This window comes from Larus michahellis, chromosome 7, assembly GCF_964199755.1.
Source record: "Larus michahellis chromosome 7, bLarMic1.1, whole genome shotgun sequence".
NCBI lineage: Eukaryota > Metazoa > Chordata > Aves > Charadriiformes > Laridae > Larus > Larus michahellis.
In genome coordinates, this window is record NC_133902.1 from 5,067,202 (window position 1) to 5,086,937 (window position 19,736).

At 54.3% G+C, this 19,736-nt stretch overlaps 1 protein-coding gene across 1 annotated transcript; it reads right to left on the reverse strand.

The window, feature by feature from the left end:
* Positions 1-10,519: 10,519 nt before the first annotated feature.
* TRARG1 (trafficking regulator of GLUT4 (SLC2A4) 1) lies at positions 10,520-19,736 on the reverse strand. The gene is made up of 3 exons (XM_074596340.1): positions 19,270-19,736; positions 12,311-12,443; positions 10,520-11,550 (listed from the first exon to the last, which is right to left on the reverse strand). Exons 1-3 carry the CDS (start codon positions 19,663-19,665, stop codon positions 11,543-11,545), a joined length of 537 nt encoding a protein of 178 aa, XP_074452441.1. The 5' UTR covers positions 19,666-19,736; the 3' UTR covers positions 10,520-11,542.

Here is a 19,736-nt window from a genome sequence, read left to right on the forward strand (position 1 = left end):
TAAAGAAGTTCATCCTCCTGTTGAGATGGAACTTCCCATGGTCAAGTTTGTGCCCGTTACCCCTTGTCCTGTCCCCGGGCACCACTGAAAAGAGCCTGGCCCCATCCTCCTGACACCCCCCCTTTCAGTATTTAGAAGCGTTGATAAGATCCCCCCTCAGCCGTCTTTTTTCCAGACTGAAGAGACCCAAATCCCTCAGCCTTTCTCCATCAGAGAGGTGTTCCAGTCCCCTCAGCATCTTTGTAGCCCTTCGTCCGGGTACACGTATCTGTTCGGCCGTGGGAGCCCCGAGGCTGCTGGCAGCAGCCGTGTCTCCGCTGGCGGAGCATCGCTGTGCGCTTGGCGGTGCCGGACGGGCAGACGTTGGCCGTTCTGCACCGCCAGCGGCATCCTCGGCTCTGACCACAGGCACAGCCACGTCCCGGGGGAAGGAACGTCTCCTGCGATTCCTCAAAAGGAGATTTCCTTAATTCGGCAGCCGGGTCCCTCCTGCAAGCGTGGTGCCACCGGTGCCCTTCGGAGGGGAGTGCTGGCCTGGCCGAGCTCCGGGAGAGGCTGGGACCAGCCACCGCCTGGGCAGGGGGAGAAAAGCCGGTTCCACAGCGGTTAACTCAAATTTTTGGGACGCTTCAGCTTGTACCCGCCGTATGCTTTGCAATGTAAAACCCAAGGGAAAACCAGAGCATGGCATTAGGGCGTTAAACGTCCCAGGTCTTACCAACATTCCTTTGATTTCATTAGGGTTTGTGGTGTACCTGGGCCAGCTGTTCCAGGCTGGCAATGAATGACGGTGCGGCAGGTGAGGGGCTGGTTTGTTTTCCCGCCCAGCTGGAATTGAAGAAGTGATCCGTTCGCATCGATCCTCGCTGGGAAGGGGTATGAAATACAGGGTTTATGAAATTGGCCCTGAGACCAAATAACGGGGAGAAAATGCTTTAGAATCTGCAGCCTATAATTAAACATTTCCAAGAGGCAGCGAGATACAGCGAGCTCAGCAGAAGGAGGCATTTCGCTGGGAAGACTTCCCGTCTTCGCTTTGTTTCACGCTGTGTGCTATTAAAGCAAACAACTTTGCAAGCTTCAGAAGCGTTGGGCGGCTCTTGGGCAAGAATAGCATCCAACATTACAGCTACGCTGGAAACAATGAGGGCCATCAGTCTCCTTGCCTTTTTTTTTTTCCTTTTTTTTTTTTTTTTTTTTTTCCTTGCACATAAGCTAGGTAGCATAGCTCATGGAGAAATTCCCCTTGCTCTATTTTAGGTATTCTAGAGGTTGCAGGGTGGGAGTTTTCATCTTCTGAAGGATCCAGCAGCAACCACCATAAAGGAAAGGTCCTCATGTAGAGCAGTGCCCGGATCCGCTGGTGCAATTCACCCCTCCCTGCGCAAACCAGGCTCTTCCCAGTTCTACCAATCCGAACTACGGGTCCTTCTATAACGTTTATCGAATATGTCTTGTCTGATTTTAAAAAAAGTGAGTTTGAGATGCGCTAGACGCGTCTGCCTCGTGCCGCGTGGGATCGGCCAGCCTCGGGGTGACCCGTCTCGCTCCGTAGCTGCGGGAGCCGTGGCTGCGTCGCTCTGGCTGCGTTCGCGGGGGAGCGGCGACAGCGCCGAACCGGAGGCACCGTGCAGAGCCCTGCTGCAAAAAAAGGCTTCGTCTGTAGAGGGTAAGGCTGGTTCTGGGTGGGGAAATGGGAAGACGGAGGTTTTCATCACCCTCACAAAGTCAAATTCAGTTTTTCACTGCTCTTTTACTGGAGCCTACCAAGATTGCGTTTGGTGAACTTCAAATCTGGAAGGAGATATCCACCATACACCTGAATTTTGCCTTTTTTTCTTTTTTTTTTTTTTTTTTTAATCAAATCTCTACTGTTCTGCGAGCAGGGAGAAGTTTCGGGGTGCAATCTATTCGTTTTTCGGCCCGGCGTTGGGCTCCGCATCCCCTCGTGCCTCCGCAGAGCGGAGCAAGCTGTGCCGGAGCCAGGCGCGTTGGTGCGTGGCTCCTCACCGGGTCTCGCTGCCGCAGTTCCGCAGCCCTCAGCTCTCCCGCTGCGGCTGCGCGATGCTGCCGCCTGCGTGGCTGCGGCAGCGCGGGGCTCCGGCACCTCACAAAGGACTTGCCACGAGGCTGGGTGTAGCTTTAGGGTGCCCGAGGAAACCCTCAGCCTCTCGCTCTTCAACAGCAGCCAGTGTCAGGAATGAGAGAGAAAATGGAAATATTTTCCCCGTGCTTTTAATTCGTAGCTCCGGTCTGGAGCAAAGTCATGGAAACCATTTGAGGAACCGGTGCCCAACTTTTTGTCCTTTGCTTCAGCCCCAAAGCTCGTGCAAATTCATTAGCGGAGAGAAACATTAAGAGGTGGACGGCGTCTATAGTGTTTAGTAGGAAACATATGCAACATGGAAATTGGATGTAAACCTCTTGCTGTTCCTTTGCGTATCTATTATACATGAGCCCATCAGAGCAGCATATTAATAAAACAGGAGGCTAAAGCACTTGGCACTCCCATCTCTTTAGCGGAACATCAGAGGAGAGGCCGTCAGCTTCGCTCTTTGAAGCCTGGAGCTTGCATCTGCCCAGCTGCATCGGTGACAGGGTCAGGATGCTCCGAGGGGAATCTCGCCACTGAAGGGAAATCTCTCCATGGCGCGGGGTTTGTTTTTTTTTTTTGGTTGGTTTTTTTTTTTTTTTTCATGAGAGTAAAATCCTCTTCCTCCCGGACAAAACCATTGTTCTTTCCTGCCCGGCCTTTTCGCCTGCTGAATTCCTTAAGCGATAGACAAAGAAGGCCAAAGATGGCTTAAAGCAACCTCAGACACGGTGTGCCGGGATGCAAATTGCATCTGTTCCTGGAGAGCTCTCCCCACCAGGAGCACTCTGTCCCAGCCTTTCGTTGTGCAGGGGTACCACCAACACAACCACGAGCCCCTTTGCTGGATAGTGGGAAGTGATTCACACTGGATGTCCTTAGCGTTGACATTGTTTTATCTCCACCAGGACGAATAAAGGCGGCTCTTTGGACCTCCCCTGGAATCCCACTCGTCCTCGCGCGGACAGCGATGGCTTTTGCGCTTCTGGGTGAGCAGAGGCAGCAAGGGGATGGCGCCGCCGAGTAGCACGGGCTCCGTGCGATGGCCAACCTCGGTGCGAAATGGGAGCAGCTGGAGCGCGGTGTGAGTTTGGAGCTGCGTGGCTGTGAGCCGGCGTTCGTGGCTGGTGGCTCTTGGAGAACGGCCCGAGCAGCTGATACCCTCGCCCTAGCGTGGGGAAGCTGAACATCAGGAACACTGATTTGGCTGGTGTTAGGAGTTGGGGGTGTTTTTGGAGTAAGAACCAGCGCATCGCGTTAGATTGGCAGTTGTCACAGCAGTGGGGAACGGACACACTGAAGAAACGTGGTTAATTGGTTAAAAATGCATTAGCATGCTGCAGAGACCGGCAGGGGGTGGGTGGTGTAAGGGAAGGGCTGTGGGATTGTCGTGGTTTTGGCCCTCAAACCAGGACAGGGATAAACACGTTGCTGGGGTGTTGGGGGCTGCAGCGCGGCTCTGTCTCGCTGGGCAGTGATGCACCGGGGCCGTGCTGCCTCAACCGTCGCCAACCCCGGGGACAGACCCAACATTGAAGTTCTTCACCGTGAGGGTGGTGAGACACTGGAACAGGTTGCCCGGAGAGGTGGCGGAAGCCCCGTCCCTGGAGGGGTTCAAGGTGAGGTTGGACGGGGCTTGGAGCAACCTGGGCTGGTGGGAGGTGTCCCTGCCCAGGGCAGGGGGGGGCACTGGGTGGGCTTTAAGGTCCCTCCCAACCCAAACCATTCCGTGATTCTATGATTGAGACAAGCTCTGGCTTACAGAGGCTGGGCTTTGTGCTGCGGGCAGCGGCAGATCTACAAGCACTAATTACTGGTCCTTTTATTGCTTTCTGAGATGCACAGGAGGACAACAGGTCTGTTTTTCATGAGTTCATGAACATTTAATCTGCATCCTCTCTGGCTTTGAGTACCTGGGCGGGTTCCCTATTTATTTTTTTTCCTCTCCAGAAAAAAAACCCTTCAGCTTGCATCTTTAAGAAAGCAAAAGAGGTCTGTATCGTAATATTGCCTATGAAAATGAAAGGCAGACCGAAGCTTTACTGTGTCACACCGGAGGCCAAGGGATTGGGGTTTGGACCACAGAGGTGGTCTCGAACAGCCTGCTCATCCCGCTGCCTCGCCAACACGGGCGAAACCATTTCCTAAGGGTGACTATGGCAAGTCAAATAGCTGAATCGCTTTCACTGCGCTGTTTGCTGCTGAGTTATTACCCGGTGGGCTCCAGTGGGGGGAGCAGAGCCCCAGACTGGGAGGGCTGGGAGCTCAGCACTCCTTCATGCCTCTTCGGTGGGGTGACCTGCCCCTGCCTGGGAGGGAATCCCACCCAGGCAGGGCCATTAAGTACGTTTGCTGCTGAGTCACGCTGCGGGCTGCCAAAAGGAATTTACATCTCTTTTTTTTTTTTTTTTTTTTTTTTTCCCCATCGTGGACACGGATGAAAGTGGAAGTGCTGTGTCTGATGCCTGCTCTGGGGCCATAAAGCCTCATTTTTGGTCCCTGGTGGTGGCACCTGCCTCCTGCCTGCGTGCTCTGTGCGTGCTGGGAGAGGGAAGGAGTCGTCCTCGGGGAGCTGCAGGACTGTGTTACCTCCGGGGAGCCCTACCCTGGAGTCTGGGCAGCTGGGGCCCATTGCTACAGAGGAGAGAGCTGGCAAGACAACTAATTCATCTCAGACTTGGCAAGTCTTCTCTCCAAGCTGAGCTGGACTGGAAACCACGTTGCCGTCCGTTCCCGGAGGATGGATGCCGGAGACGCGCAGCCAGAGGAGGGTGAATGAAGTTGTCGTGCAACTTCAGCAGGGGTCGGTGGCCTCGCTTGGTGTGCCGCTACGCAGAAATGGAGGGGTAGCGACCCAAGGTGTGCGTTACACACAGTCAGCAGCCTTCCAGTGGGACTGGTTGGAAAAACTCCTCCCAGGAAAAGATTAATGCCAATGTTTTTGGTAGCGGCTGAAGTTTTAAGCCTTGGCTGAAGGAACTTTAAAAGGACTTGCTTCCTAGGAGCTCCTTGCATTTAGGCTTTTTGAGCGGAGAGCAAATATTGCTGCGCATTCTTGAAATAGATGGTTTTGATCAATAAATTTGCTTTTCGAGCAGATTTGGAATGTGTTCTCTCGTACTTGGTTGCGCACCGTACTCTATTGACCTGCAGCGGCCGGGCCAGCGACGAGGAGCAGTTCCCGGTGGCTGCTCCCCATCCCCGTCCCATCCCTGGGCTGGCGCGTCCCGTGGCACGGCCGGCCGGAGACCTCCCGAGGAGCTCAGCGCTGCCTGTCTGCAGCACAACTCTCATCTATCTGGACCTTTCTCTGCTCTGACTTGGGCCGTTTTCTTCTGCCTTTTGCTTATATATATTATTTGCAACCCACTGCACCCAAAATACCGACTGATCTACTTGCTCTTAGAGTGTGAAGTAATAGTTAAATGAGTAGTCTGGATTATTTTTTTTCTCATTTAGACAGAAGAAACCAGTTCAGCTTTGACCATGCATGTTACATTTTAATTTTTTTTTTTTTCTCATGCCAAGAAATACAAAGAAAGTATATAAGATATACCATATCATCCTGCAGAAAAAAAAAAAAAAAAAAAAAAGAAACATCTATCAGCAAAGAGAAGCGCCCGGCTGCAATTCCTGACGTGGTCATGCTGTGTGTGAGACGCGGCTCTGCCCGTTTGGCTTCAAACCGGGAGGAGCCGGTGCGTGGACGGCGGTGACGGCGGTCGGGGGGGAGAGGGCCTGCGCTCCCACACCAAGGGTGGGCTCCTGGGCACCATCTCTCAGGGGCACCTGCTCCCAAGGGGTATCGGGGTTGCCTTGGAGAATCCTGCGCACGGTCCCTTTCTGATGTTTCTTATCTTGGACGGGTATTTATAGGTTTGAATTCCGCTACCTACTGGTGTCAGCAAACGCTTTACAAATATTCCCACTTTGAAAAGGCTGCTTTCCCCCACCCCCACCCCCCCCACCGCCCCCTTGGCTTGTGCCCAAGCGTGGGAGCCTTCAGTCCAAACCTAACTGTCTTTGCCAAAATTAAAGGGTGTACGCTGAAAGAAAATCGACCTTCAATCCGAAATTATTTCAGCTTGACTGTGCAGCCCTGGCTGTGGTTCTGTGACAGGTAACCGACAGGTCAGTGATACGGCAAGGCTGGGGGTATCAGGAAAAAAGAAATAACGTCATGGGACCAGCCCAGTGGGTGCGTTTCTGCAGCCTCTCCCTGGAATCAAACCCGATGGAAACGGAATTTTAATTTTACCTAAAAGGCGGGATCTACTCCCCTTGTCTACAGGGAGAAGTCTGTGTGTGGCAGGGCAACGACGGCAGCAGTACGTGCTGGAGTCCACAGCCAGCCTGGGCCAGAGCCCGAGAGGAGCGGATTCCCTACCCGCCGGTAACGCCTCTCAGGGAAGACCAGCAACGGCATCTCGTTGCCAACCAGACCTGTCCCGGATTAAAGGAAAGGCAGAGGAAGGGAGGGGAAAGCCCGTGAGACTCGTGCATCGCGCTAGGGGTAGAAATGCTGAGGGGAAACCACGTTAAACTCGCGAAGATGGGGAGAGAGGGGTAAACTGGAACGGAGTGAAATACCGACCAGAAAAAGAAAACTCATCCTCAACGCAGCAAGCTTTGAAATCAAATCTTTTGTCGCTTGCTTTCCTCCCTTTTGTGCTCACGTCCCTTTGGTCTCCCCTGCAGGACCAGCCAGCGCGTTTCTGTGACCCACTGACTCGTGCCAGACCTTTCCTGACCGTTGGTTGTCGCGTCCTACGAGAAGCTGGTATGAAACCACGCTAGCTCGTCTGCTCGGCAAACCACTCGTTCGGCTTGGACCTTCAATCTAGCATTGCTGTACCCAGCAAGGGCTCTTCTGTGCCGCCCCACAGAGCCCAAATGGGGGGCAACGGGCACAAGCTGGAGCATAGGAAGTTCCATCTCAACGTGAGGAGGAACTTCTCGACTTTGAGGGTGGCAGAGCCCTGGCACAGGCTGCCCAGAGAGGTGGTGGAGTCTCCGTCTCTGGAGACATTCCAAACCCTCCTGGACGCGTTCCTGTGCCACCTGCTCTGGGTGACCCTGCTCTGGCAGGGGGTTGGACTGGGTGATCTCCAGAGGTCCCTTCCGACCCCTGCCATTCTGTGGTTCTGTGACTGTGCCCCAAACCCTGGGGAGAAGAGCCCAGGGACACCGATGCCAGTGAGGTGCCATCAGCCACACGCTCTTCTCAGAGACTCTTCCCGAGCAGTGCAAACTGTGTATTTATATCCCACCAGGACCTCACACTTGTCGATCGTAACTCCTACTTCCAGCTCACATTTAGAGACGTTTCCCACCTTCTCCATCTCTTCAGCAAGCTATCCTCCTACCAGCTCAACTTCTCTGTCAGGTAAGGTTGGCTTCCCACCGCATTGCTTGGATCTCTCGCCTCTCCCCTTATTGCCTGCTTTACTAGGGGGTAAAATTTGACCAAATCCCGAGGGTTTCATGACTGGTATAGTTGCAAACACAGAAAACTTGGTTTTGACGTGCTTAGAGGAGGCTGCAGCAGGTGGCAAAGAGCCGTGACATAAGTAATAGGGCTTGTGTGTGGAGACGGAGAAGGGAAAAGTCTTCTCGTGACATGCTTTTCGTGACGGCCCTCCTGTGTGCTACAAACGGAGGTAAGGAGAGGAGCGGTTGTGCCTGGCTGGGGACAGCAAGGTGCTTGTGCTTAGCTGGACCCTCGATCAGCAAACAATCGTGAGGGACGCTCTCGTTCCCCAGGTGTAGACCAGAGGAGGAACCGTGCCTGCTGGTGGCCTCGGGATGAGGTCCTGCCATGATTTAGCTCCTCGTGACGCCGTCGCAGGTGAGGTGTGCATCCAGGGTCGGGGGCTCAGCACCTTCTTCCTTCACGAACGCGAGCTCGTGCACCCGAGAGAGCCGAACTGGCAGCTGGGCTGGGGTAAAACCGTGCGTGATGCGGGGAGCAAGGATCTCGTGGCAAAACCTTCGCGAAACAACGGCCTTGCAAAGCGGGGGGAGCGGGGAGGAAGGGACTTCCCAGGTCACCCTGGGGAGTTTATTTCTCCAGCACTGGAGAGCCAGGCTACCAGGAGAGAAGATACTTCGTCAGGAGTAACTGTAGAGGTTTTCACCTGGATTTAAGCGCAGGATAAGAACCAAAAAGCTGTATTCAAGAGCGCAGAGCAATGCAATCGTATCTAATCAGAAAGAAGATTAAAAATTAAAGGAATTTATGCCTTGGCTTCTCTTTTTTGCTATACTTAATAGTGAGCTGAGAAGCAGTCGCCTCAGCAGCCTGATGCTACGGGCTAAGACAGGAGGCACAAGCCGCATTTGGCTGCATGCACCCGTGGGGTTTTTTTTGGGATGAATGAATGCGTTCTGATGAATTCGGGTGCCTCTAGTGCTCGGTGTTTCACCAGCCTGGGCCTTCTCCTGGCAAGGACCATCGCAGCTGCCTCGCGAAGCCCCCACGTTCCTATGACTTCGGGTACCCCAGTTTGTTTTGAAGCGTAGTGTGTGTTTGCCTTCGGAAAAATGCGATTCAAAGGAAATCTGTATTCACACAGGGCTCTATGGAGGAGGAGAAAGAAAAATGGGTTTCTTTTTGGAGCTGTACAACGCACGTGGCTTTGAGCAACTTTGCCATCCGTGCAATTAGAGCAGCGGAATGGTAACTCACCTCGTGGGGGGTGGCAAGGTTTAATCCTTTAGATGTGGTAAAGCACTTCAGATGAAAGGCTTTACATAATGATAACGGAGCATTTAAATTCTTACTTAATAAATACTTGGCGCTATCAAGTGCTATAACTCACTGCGGCAGCGTTCCCTGAATGTCGGCTCTTCCTGCCCAAGGAGGAGCTTGTTTGGCTCTTCCCACAAGCTGAATTTCAGCAGCTCGAAGAGCGAAGGACAGAAGATGCACGGACGGGCAGCACTGCCCTTACGGATCTCAGGGAAAAAAAAAAAAAAAGAAAACAAACAAAAAAACCGCGTGTTTCCCAGCAAGCAGCTTTCAGGTTCACGCGTTAAAGAAGGAAACGTTTGGGGGGATTTGGTGGGATTTTGCCAGCCAGAAGTTCAGGGTTCGAATCGCGGGGGGAGGGTTTCTGAGGAGCTCAGAAGAGGAGGTCCGGTGCCGGGGGGCAGCCTGGCGGTGGCTGCAGGTGGCAGCTCAAACCCAGCAGCGCCCGGCGGCCCCCGTTTGCTGAGGCCGACAAAAAAAATGAATTGCAAAAGAAAGGTTGCAATTTTGGTCCATTTTAGAAGCCAATAGTTTGTAATAAAGCCCTGGCAAAGGGGTGATGGATGGGAGTGGAGCCCAAGAGAGTGCTGTAGCGGTGCGCTATTGCTCTGAGTCCCTGCAATCCCTTTTAATGTAGAGAAAAACGTTAACGGCGTGTCTAGGGGATTTGGCGTTCTTACCCCCTGGATTCAAGTAACGCCTAGCAAAAGCGAACCCTTTTAAAGGGGAGCGATCAACCAGGTGACGAGAGAATTTTCACAGCTTTGCCCGTGAGTAAATCCGCTACCGCGTGGATTTCCAGTGGGCCCCTGCCCTGTGCCAACCCCACGTGCGCACATGTGCCCCAAAGAAGAAGTTAGTGCCGAGCAGTGACCACCTCGTGAAGCTTTTTACGGTGCCCGATAGATTCTCCGCGTAGACAAGCCCTCGGAAGCATTAGATTTGGTCTAAGGTTTGGGTTTGGATTTTTTTTTTTTTCCCCCAGGATATTGATGGTGGGGAGCAGAAGTGCCCTGAAACACCCTATTTCTCAGCGCGGTCCGTATTTCTAGGTGCCAGGCTGCCAGCTGGAGACAACAGAAAGGCCGGGGAATGCAGCTCTTGGCCACGCACTTGTGCCTGCAAAGTTTTGATAAAAGAGGGAGGCTCAGCTAATACGGAGCCAATGGATATGGCCAGAAGCCATCTACGAAGCCTGAATAAAATAACAGGCGATGAAACTTTGCATAGTCTGGTGTGGCCGGAGAGAGGACCAACCCCAGTAACAACCCGCGGCAAGGACAGGGTGAGGGGGAAGAAGAAGCGATGGGGTTGGAGGGAGCGCGTTGGGATCGGATCCTGCGGGGGAACGGACGAGGAGCCGCGTATTGTGGAAGACGTGGCGAGGCGCGGTGTACGTATACGCAGATCGGGAGGAGCAAAGTCTATTTTCTTGTTATGTTAAATATAAAACCTTACAAAATAATACTGCCGGTGGAACTGACCCCAGCCAGCCCCGGGGATGCTGGAGATTTCCAGAGATGCAGAAGAGCAGGTGAGGGGTGCAGGGACAGGAGCCGGCATCTTAAACTCCTCAGTGCCTCTGGAAATCTCCTGGAAAGCCCTAAGCTGAAGCCCAAAAGGGTCGGGGAGAGGAGGACTGACAGCGGCGGGGGCTGGATCATGCTGAAGCTTTTGTGTGATGGACGTGACGTGACATACACGCGTGAGTGGGTAGGACGGGCTCTCCGTGCCTTGGAACTGCTGCTACGGATTAACCAGGCTCTTTTCTCAGCGCCACGAGTGTTAACCTCCCTTTGGGTGCGCAGAGAGAGAAATGGGTGGTTTCACAGAGAAAGCGTTATTTTTCCTTCCATTAAAAACCCCACCATGGGATGCGGGCGAGGAGGAGCCTGGCGTTCTCATGCAGCAACATCCCGCTCTGCCAGCTCTGAATCTGCCCTAAGTGATAAAAGAGCTCGTAGGAACAGACATGGAGAACATTCCCAAAGGCATGCAAATGGTCATTGTCTCTTTTTTTTTTTTTTTTTTTCATCAAAAATACAAAAGAACCCACCACATCCTCCAGCTTTTGCGGCTGCGTTTCGTTCGGAGCAGAGCTGTGGTCCCGCTGCAGCTCAGCTCTCCTTCTCCTCCGTGGAACAGCTCTCAGCTCCTGACGGCAGTTTGAGCTTTGTTGTTTTGTTGTTTTGTTGTTTTGTTTTTTGTTTTTTGTTTTTTTGTAGAGACAGAGAATTTGACGATTTAAAAACCAACAACCCCCCAAAAATTCAGTGACTTGTGCCAAAATTCTTAGGAGGATTCTTCGAAATGTCCTGTTCTCGCCTTAAATTTTTCTTTTAAAATAAGCTTCGTTCTTGAAACTCTCTCCTCCGCTTGTACTTTAGTGGTCTCCCCACTCCGTGAGTTCTGCTGGAGGGGAATGAGGTAGTGGATTTCCCCTTTCTCCTCTCCGCTTGGTGTCCGATGTTCATTCCCATTCCTTCTTGCGATCTTTTTTTATCCCATCACTTGTACAAACTCATTTCCAAGAGGCGGTGAAGTAGAAGCATGCGTTCCTTCCGACGGCGCTCCAGAGCAGGCTGTCTAGGGCTGCCCACCTACACTGTGACAATTTTTTGTTGCAAGGCTGAAAGTAAAAACCCCAAAAGGAAAGTTGTCTTCCTCCTCTTCGAGGTATTTGCATGCTGAGATGTCTTCTAGGAAACTGTAAAATAAAGAGAGTCTTAGGGCAGCTTCCAGTAGTCACAGACATTTCCCTTATGCTCTCGGTTGGGGCTCTGTGTGTTTCTGAGGTTCCCGTTTGCCTGAGCTGCATGCTGGTCATGCTGGTTTCATAGAATCACAGAATGTTTTGGGTGGGAAGGGACCTCTAAAGGCCATCTAGTCCAACCCCCCCGCAGTGAGCAGGGACATCTTCAACTAGATCAGGTTGCTCAGAGCCTCATCCAGCCTGGCCTTGAATGTCTCCAGGGATGGGGCCTCCACCACCTCTCTGGGCAACCTTTGGCAGGTGAGTTGACATTTGGGAGGTTCCCCAAACATTTTGGGATTGCATTTCTGGGCAGGTTGATTTGTGTCCTGAAACCCTTTGTTTTTACCACACTACAATCTTCTAAACCCACCACAGCCTTTGCCAGGGCAAGACCTTTCACCAGGGGGACCTTGTATGGTCCCCTCTGCACTATGGGACAGCACAGGGAGGACTTTCCATTCTGGTCATTTGAAGAGCGTGTGTCGCTCCTTCAAGGAGCCTGTTCTCCAAGGTGTTTTACGTGTGTGTGTGCAGCTGGCGATGGTCAAACTAGCCTGGACCGTACAGGTGCTTAGTGCCCCACCGCAGTTGGGGTGGGAATGGAGCACCACCTGCCCTAGGGTGGTGGTGGGCGGTGGGCAGGTGTGTCCTATACACTGGAGGCAGAAGCCAGGTGAAGTTCTGGGCTGGGGAAAAGAGAAGGAGACGTTACCTCTGAAGCTGAGTGAAATGTAGAGCACGATGATGATGGTCCCCAGGACGATGGAGACGATGCTGAGCAGCCTGGCCATGCGTCCGAGTCGCCGGGCTCCGTCCATGTCCCCTTGCTGCCCGCTGTTCCTCGACTGAGGCGGGGGAAACACAGAAAGAGGGTCTGAGAACGGCAGCGGCTCTGGGGCGACTCTCTGGCCGTAGTCCCCAAAATGAGAGCGGCTGCTTCAGCGGGGGGCTGGACCTGCCACCCTGGGCTCTCACGGGACGGCACGCGCGGTGCCTCCATGATCCCATGGCTTTGACACCCTGTGGTCCTGCTGAACCGACGCGCCTGGAGCAGCCCACCTGGGATGCTGCTCTGCTTGCCCCAGGTAGGGGCTGGGCTGGCTCAAGTCTGTGTTTTATTGGCGTGACTAAGAAATAGCCCCGGCGTGGGGCAGGAGGCACAGCGCAGCCCCAGCCGGCAGCAGCCCCTCTCTGACTCTTTTCACGGAAAACCCTGAAATTCCTGACTTCAGTCCCCAGGACTGCGCCGGGGACTGCATCCCCCAGGGATGCCCCTGCCCTTCTGCCGCTTACATACAGGAAAAGCATCCTGCCTCCATCGTCTTCCGCAAATGTACGTATAAAGCCATTTATATGCATAAATATATATATTTATGTGTATAAAGCAGATTTATGTATATTGCCAGTTTAACTATCACTGACAAACTGGGGAAAAAGAAAGCAGTGACATTTCCAAAGCGGCATGTGGCCTCTTTGCTGGCCGCTGGAGCTGAATGGGAGTGCGAGAGGACTTTGATAAAGCGGGCAGTAACTGCTGGCTTTCATCTTGCGATGGGATGTGCTTTGGTGCCTCTGCATTACCCTGAATTTCTGCATCGACGTAGATGGGTTGTGTTCGCCATCTCTGTTTTTAAACGCAGTCCTCCTACAGTGAGTTCCTGCTCCTGTGTGTGCTGTAGGGAGGGAAGGCATAGTCCACATAGCTTCTCCGTTCTGCTTCTAGTTCCGTTGTGATTTCCCCTGCTGCTCTATTGATTTATTCGAGCAGCTCAGTGAAAGCTTTCCTCTGCCCTGTCACTAAAAGAAAGGGCTTGCTGGCTGTGGCAGGGGTGAGGAACGGCACGGGGGAAGGCGCTAGTAGGTGCCTGGAAATTATTGTGTGTGGACTCGTTAAGGGATGAAGAGAGATCCCCAAGAGTCGGAGCCAGAACAAGACTTGCCTGTTGGTGGGCACTGGCGTCTTACCGGGAGGCTCTCGGTGGGATAAACTGCAGCGGTCCTTGTCTTTGGGAACAAGGATGGATGGAGAGCACGGCTTGGAGCTTCCCTTGGAAACTTTGCTTTTCCCTGCTCAGTCAGGGCCGGCCACCAATGGGCTCGGCAGAGATCCAGCCCCTGGGGGCATCTCCGGGGGGGTTAGTGAAGCACCCCCGGGGTCTGCCCCGCAGTGCTGCCAGGGCCGCAGCTGCAAGGGGCTGGGCGGGTTGAGCAGGATTTGGGCTCACACCCACCGAGGACAGACATGAGAATGGGTGGCGACGGGCTCACCAAGACCTTGCCTGGTGCCTGACGGGGCAGTGAGGGCCATGCTGTGGCCTGGCTCCTCTGAGCTTCAGTGCCAGCTCTCTCGCTGCCCTGCGCTCAGCGGCGCTGCTGGGCGGGAGAAGCCACCACCTGAGCTGACCACACACCGCAACCTGAGGACCAAGCACCGCTCATGAGAAAAAGTATAACAATACGCAGATGCATGGTAAACTTCCAAAGCGATTAAATAAGAAACAATCCTGTTTCTAGCTCTTGTAATTGGCAATCATTTGGTTCCCAACTGAGAAACACCGAAAGTAAGAGTTCCAGGTGGGGGAGAAGCACTAGTGCTGAGAGAAGAGCCCAGAGCGCTCCCCAGCCTGCCGGAGCCGGGGCGCTGGGCTTCCTGCGCTCGGCCGAGGGAGGACCTAGCACTTAGCAGAAGGGCAGCCGCGCGGTACCCCGGCGAGGTTATTACGGTGAAATTACTCACCGTGCGTCAGCATTCGCTGCGTGTGCGGTGGAGAGGCTGGAGCCCCTTCCGTCAGCAAGACGGGAGCTCCCTGCTCGGCAAGAGGCAGACTAGCACGGCTCTCCGGGCCGAAAAGCCTTCCAGAATTCATGCAGAGCCCTTCTGCCTCCCGTGAAACCCATCGGGAAGGGCTTTTGGAGTGAGGGAAATTGGATAAGGAGTTTTAAGGTCCGTCTGTAACGTTATCCACCTGGTCGGGAAGGGTTGGAGTGGGGGGAAAGGGGAGAGACCAGGGTAAGGAGCCCAGCACCTCAATCCGCTGGAGGCGTCAGGCAAAACTCCCCTTGACCTCACCGGGGACGGGGCTTTTGTAGATACTTTAACTGCCTTGAAGCGGTTACTCTTTCTTTAGAGATGCTTTTAAGTATTTAACGTTTTTACGTGGGTTACAGGCTTCTTCCCCTGCCCCATCCACCTCCAGCCGCGCTGCTGAGCTGCGCTGGGTCTCAGGAGAAGGGGGAGATCTGGGGCAGGCTGTGGGGCCGGCAGCTCCCCCCAGCAGCCCCGTACCATCTGCCGGCTCCTCCGTTTGGAGCGTGGCTGCTAAAACTGGGGGAAACTCTTGAACTGAAAAAAACAAACAAACAAACAAAAAAAATGCTAGTTGAAAAGAGTTAAAGGTGGGAGTGTATTAAAACAATCCCACTTTCCTTTCAAAAAACGTGTATCTCGGAAATAACAACTGCGCTGGAAAGGGTCCCCTGTCAAATGTCATTAAAAAAAAAAAAAAAAGAAAGAAAATTAAGGGTCAGGAGGCCTAGCAGAGCTCCAGCACCAACTATGAAACATCACTGACAATTTAAATGAATAAATACTTGACGTTACTACCCCATTTCCCCCATTCATCCTGCTTTAATACCACCTCCCCCCTTGGCAGCACCGTGACCAAAAGGCCCCCAGCCCAGGCTGTGCGCTGGCTGCTGCTCCAGAAGGCAAAATGCGGCTTTGAAGGTTTCCACGTACTCATTTTCGTTTGTATCGCCACGTAAGTAACGCAGTGGGGCCTCAGACAGGCGGCTGCTCCCACTGCGTCCCCGCAAACGTCCCACTCCGCTCACGTGCCACCCTGTGTAGAACGTCCCCACCGCCGCCACCAAGAGAGCTCAAGACCTTCTTCCTTCTGGCCTCGACAGCACGTTTGACAGACGATATCTAAAATTGATGGGATGCAGCCAAGAGCCTATTTTCATTACAGAACAGGAGGTGACAAAATGAAGCTTCATGGGCTGGTGGTGGGAGCTGGGGGGGACACAGTAGCCCAGGGATTGACAGGATCCCTGCCCTGCTCACTGACAGCTTCCAACAGTTGGGATTTATTTTTTTTTTTTTTTAGGCTCAGATTTTTTGTAACAAGTGTAATATTTTTGCAGGGTGTGGGTTAGATTGCGGTGAAATATGCAGTTTTAGCTGTCTCCTAGGGAAAAAATATAGGCTAACGAATTTGGTATATTTATCACTACAGAAGTGTTTGCTTCTCGTTTATGCTGAACAATTATGAAAAATACATCAGCATTGGCACGGGGTGTTTAGGAAGCGTTTGTTACTGTACACAGATTATTCATCGGCGTGGCACGGATTGATTACAGCTCTCTACTATCGCTAATCCTCTGTTTTGCTTTCCCCATGAAAACACGAACAACTTGTTTATTAATCAAGACTCGCCGAGGCAGAATATCTCGGGGAAGGCTTGAGGGCTACGGGGGAGTGAGTCACTGCGCGTGTGCCAAGGGACTCCGCGTTACGGCGGAGCATGAGAAAATCTGAAGGAGCCCACAAGCGGGGCTGTACCCCAGCACCCCCGGAGCCAGGTCAGCCTGGGTGGTTCAAAGGAGTTATTCATCTTCCCTGTTTTCAAACTATCTATCTGTTCCAGTTACTGTTCTGAAGGGTTGGGGTTTTTTTCCCCTAATAGATCACCTAAGTTGTCTTGTTGCAAATGAAGGCAATTACTCTCCTGTCCTAGTCCCAGGGATGGACAAGATGAATTGTCACCTCCTCTTTCCCAATTTATGAACCAGCTTCGGATGCACTCTGCTGCCTTCCACCAGCTACTCAGAATAAATCATTAATCCTCGACACTTGCGTTTTGTTGAAGAAAACATTCTGAGAGAGGTATAAGTCAACATCAGACTTAGATAGATGACTGTGCCTTTTAAAATGTGTAAGGATAGTTTGACTTCTCCCACATCTTTCAGGAACGGCAGTACTTATTTTGGACACCAAGTGCTGCGCAGAATTGCCCTTGGCGTTACTTTATGCTGGTTCTGGCTGGATTTGCCTTTCTTTTCCTACTTCTCTTCATTTGTTCGGAGTTTTGTACGCTGGTAAGTGACCTCCCTGCTTCTTCCCCTGATGTGGCTGCACTTCAGTAAGCAGAAGGGATTCGATAACAGCAATACAGTGTGTGCGTGGGGGGGTACCCGTCCCTGCCCTGCCCTCCTCTGAGACGGGTCCCACGGGGCTGCGCTGCCCTGGTGTCCATCAGCCCCGCTCTCCGGCTTGGGGAGGGACCCAAACCCCTTAGTGCAGCCAGGGCCTCCCTTGGTCAAGAAAACGCACCCAAGGGTCAGTGGAGGAGCCTCCAGGTAACTCGTTTCCACAAGACCAGCATTATCAAGAACAGGCTGGGGGCTACAGCAGGTATTTTTTTTTCTGCCGCCTCTGGCCATAGGCCCTGCCGGGATCTGAGAGCAGCTTTTGAAAAATGATTTATGAGACACTGAACCCAAAAGCATTCGTTTGCTTTCCTCTCTGGTTGCTCCTTATTACCCAGAAAAAAAGCTTTCATGTGCAAAAAGCATTGACTTAGGAAAGAAAAATACAATTGCAGAGCTAAAGGAACGTCAGCAAATTGTGGAAAGGTCCCCCTGCCCCCCTCCGGATGCCAGGAATCACGAAAACCTGGTTCCTGCTCAGATTTGCACATGATCAAGTGCTCCTGGGTTTTATTCTGTGGGGAGACCTAAGCCTGTGGGACCCTCAGGGGTCACTGGGAACTAAATTCCTCCCTGGTGTAAGCAGGTGAAACATCAGCTGGTGCTCCAAGAGCTGTTCCTGCCGGCGGGAGGACCCAGCCAGATTTTTCCTGGCTCTCCAGGGTCAGCACAGAGCAAGGATCATTCCTCATCCTGCTCCGCTGATGCTGTGCGGGGGTCCCTGGCTGGCAGGTGGGGGGGTGATGGTATTAGGCATGGCCAGGAGTAGAAAGAGCCGTGATAAATCGAGTGTCCCAGGGGACAGGGAGTGCAGGGGCAACAGTGAAGGTGCCAGGGAACGTGCGCTGGCTACTAATGAGCTGTGTGCACTAAAAAGCTTATCCTGGAGAACAAGCTCTTCTGAGTGCACCTTCTGCCTCGGCGACCCCAGAGGGCTGGGGTCGGGCATCCCCTTTGCCAGATCTGGGTGGGCTCTGGGCACCGCTGCCAAGGGCCTTGGGAGCAGAAGGCAACCAAATAGTCTTACTGCCTTGTTGGTCCTTCCTCCCTTTGTGTTTAAGACAATAAACACACACCGGTACCTCGCTGTCTAGCACTATTGACTGGCTCCTGCTCTTTTTTCACTGCTTACTCTTCTACTCCACAGGGCTTATGTGGCCCAAGGCACATCCCCGCTGCGCCGGAGGCTCTAACGCCTGCAAGGGAGAGTGTGAGAATCTATTTTGCATGAAGGCTAATGTGGTTGGAAAATCCCCGTGAGAGCCCTTGTTTATTACCATGGATATGCAATACCCAGCTGCTTACCCTCTCGTTGCAGCGCAAAGCCCAACAAGGCTGGCCCGCTTCCCCGTATGCTGCCTAAACAGGCTCCGCCACACAACCGTACTACGCAGATGACAGCTGGCACTGGCAGAAATGATGATTCCTCCTCAAAATGGAAACTGGTCTCCCTAGAGGACTTTTCTGTGGCAACTGCTGGTGTCTGTCTTCGAGTTGGTGGTGGTTTTGGGGGGAAGTGCTGGCTGCAGGTGCCCCTCGGTGTATTTCTGCGTAGTAAGCAGGTAATTGCTTTCCCTGAGCTGATTTTCAAAGAAAAGATTTGCCTCTGTTGCAAATCGAGGGCATAAAAGGTGCCTGGGGAGGTGCTGTAAGGCAGTGGGGTGTCCCGATGGGTAAGGGGGTGGCCGTGCTTGCAGGGCTGTGCTGACAGAGCCACCTGCACCTGAGATGGGTGGGAGGCCGCTGGCTTTCTTCTCCCCTGCTCTGGTGTTGGTGTATTTGCTGAGGTGTGGGGGATGTTTAATGGAAAAAAATTGCTTTTCCACAGCAACTAAAAGAGCTGCAGGTGCAACCCGTCCCTTTGAAGTGTCTGAGGACAGGAACCGGCCCCCAGCCGGGGTCTCCCCAGTGCTGCAGGGCTGGGCTGGGCTGTGAGGAGGTGCGGAGGGAGATCCCTTGTCCTTGCTTCGCCTCGCTGCTCCTTCCCGGGGAAACCCGGCGAGCCGCTCTGGACCGCTGCCGGGGCGGCAGGGACCGAGCTTCCCGAAGCCACCGGGCTTCCCGGAGCCCTGCCCAGGGAGCGTCCGGATCCCACCCCCGAATCCCGGGCAGCCCCTCTCCATCCCCCGAGCTGTTCCGGCGTCGGTCGCCGGCTCTGCCGGGAGTCCCCGCCGGATCGGAGAGAGCCCCTGCCCGCCTCCACCCGTCTCCCTTTCCCCGATGGCAGCGTCCTGCGGGAGCCGAGCAGCGGCACAGCCCGGTGGAGCTGCGGGAGCTGTGCAGGCGTCTCCCCCCCGGCTCCCCGCCGCGCCCACTCACCCCCCCCCGCTCCCCGCCGCGCCCCCCGCTCCCCGCCGGTGCAGCACCGCGGACAGCTCCGGCCCCGGCCGTCGGGGGCGGCGGCGGCAGCGCCGGGGGGGAACCGGGCGGGTCCGGTGGCGCGGCGGGTCCCGCACTCACCATGATGGAGAAGACGAGGGCCACGACGTTGATGGGCCAGACGGGGCAGAAGCAGGAGAAGATGGCGAGCACCAGGTAGTCCCGCGGGCGGCCCTGCTCCGGCGCCGCCGTGCTGGTGGCCGTGGAGGAGGCTCTGCCCAGGCTGAGCCGGGACGGCGAGAGCGGGGCCGCCTCCAGGTGCCCGACCGACACCGACTTGTAGGCGAGCCCGTGCCCGTTGCGCTCCGCCTCGCCGGGCAGCGCGGCCGTGAAGGATTTGGAGCCGCGGAGGCCCTTTTCCTCCCGGCCTTCGGTCGGCGCCAGCAGCTTTTCGGTCTCCTGGAAGCGGGTGGGCAGCGCCGTGCCCGACCCCGAGCCCGAGCCCCCGGGCGCGGCGCCGCCGCCGCCGCTCGCCATGGCCCGGCGGAGCGGGCACCGAGCGCGCCCCGCCGCCGCCGCTCTGCGCTGGGGGCTCGCCGCCCCGCGGG

Excerpts from the sequence above, each read along its gene's own strand:
- TRARG1 (XM_074596340.1), bottom strand. The coding sequence starts at position 19,665 with ATGGCGAGCGGCGGCGGCGGCGCCGCGCCCGGGGGCTCGGGCTCGGGG. Across the intron at positions 12,444-19,269 it reads CCCTCGTCTTCTCCATCATG|TCGAGGAACAGCGGGCAGCA; the intron begins GTGAGTGCGGGA and ends CCCCCGCCTCAG.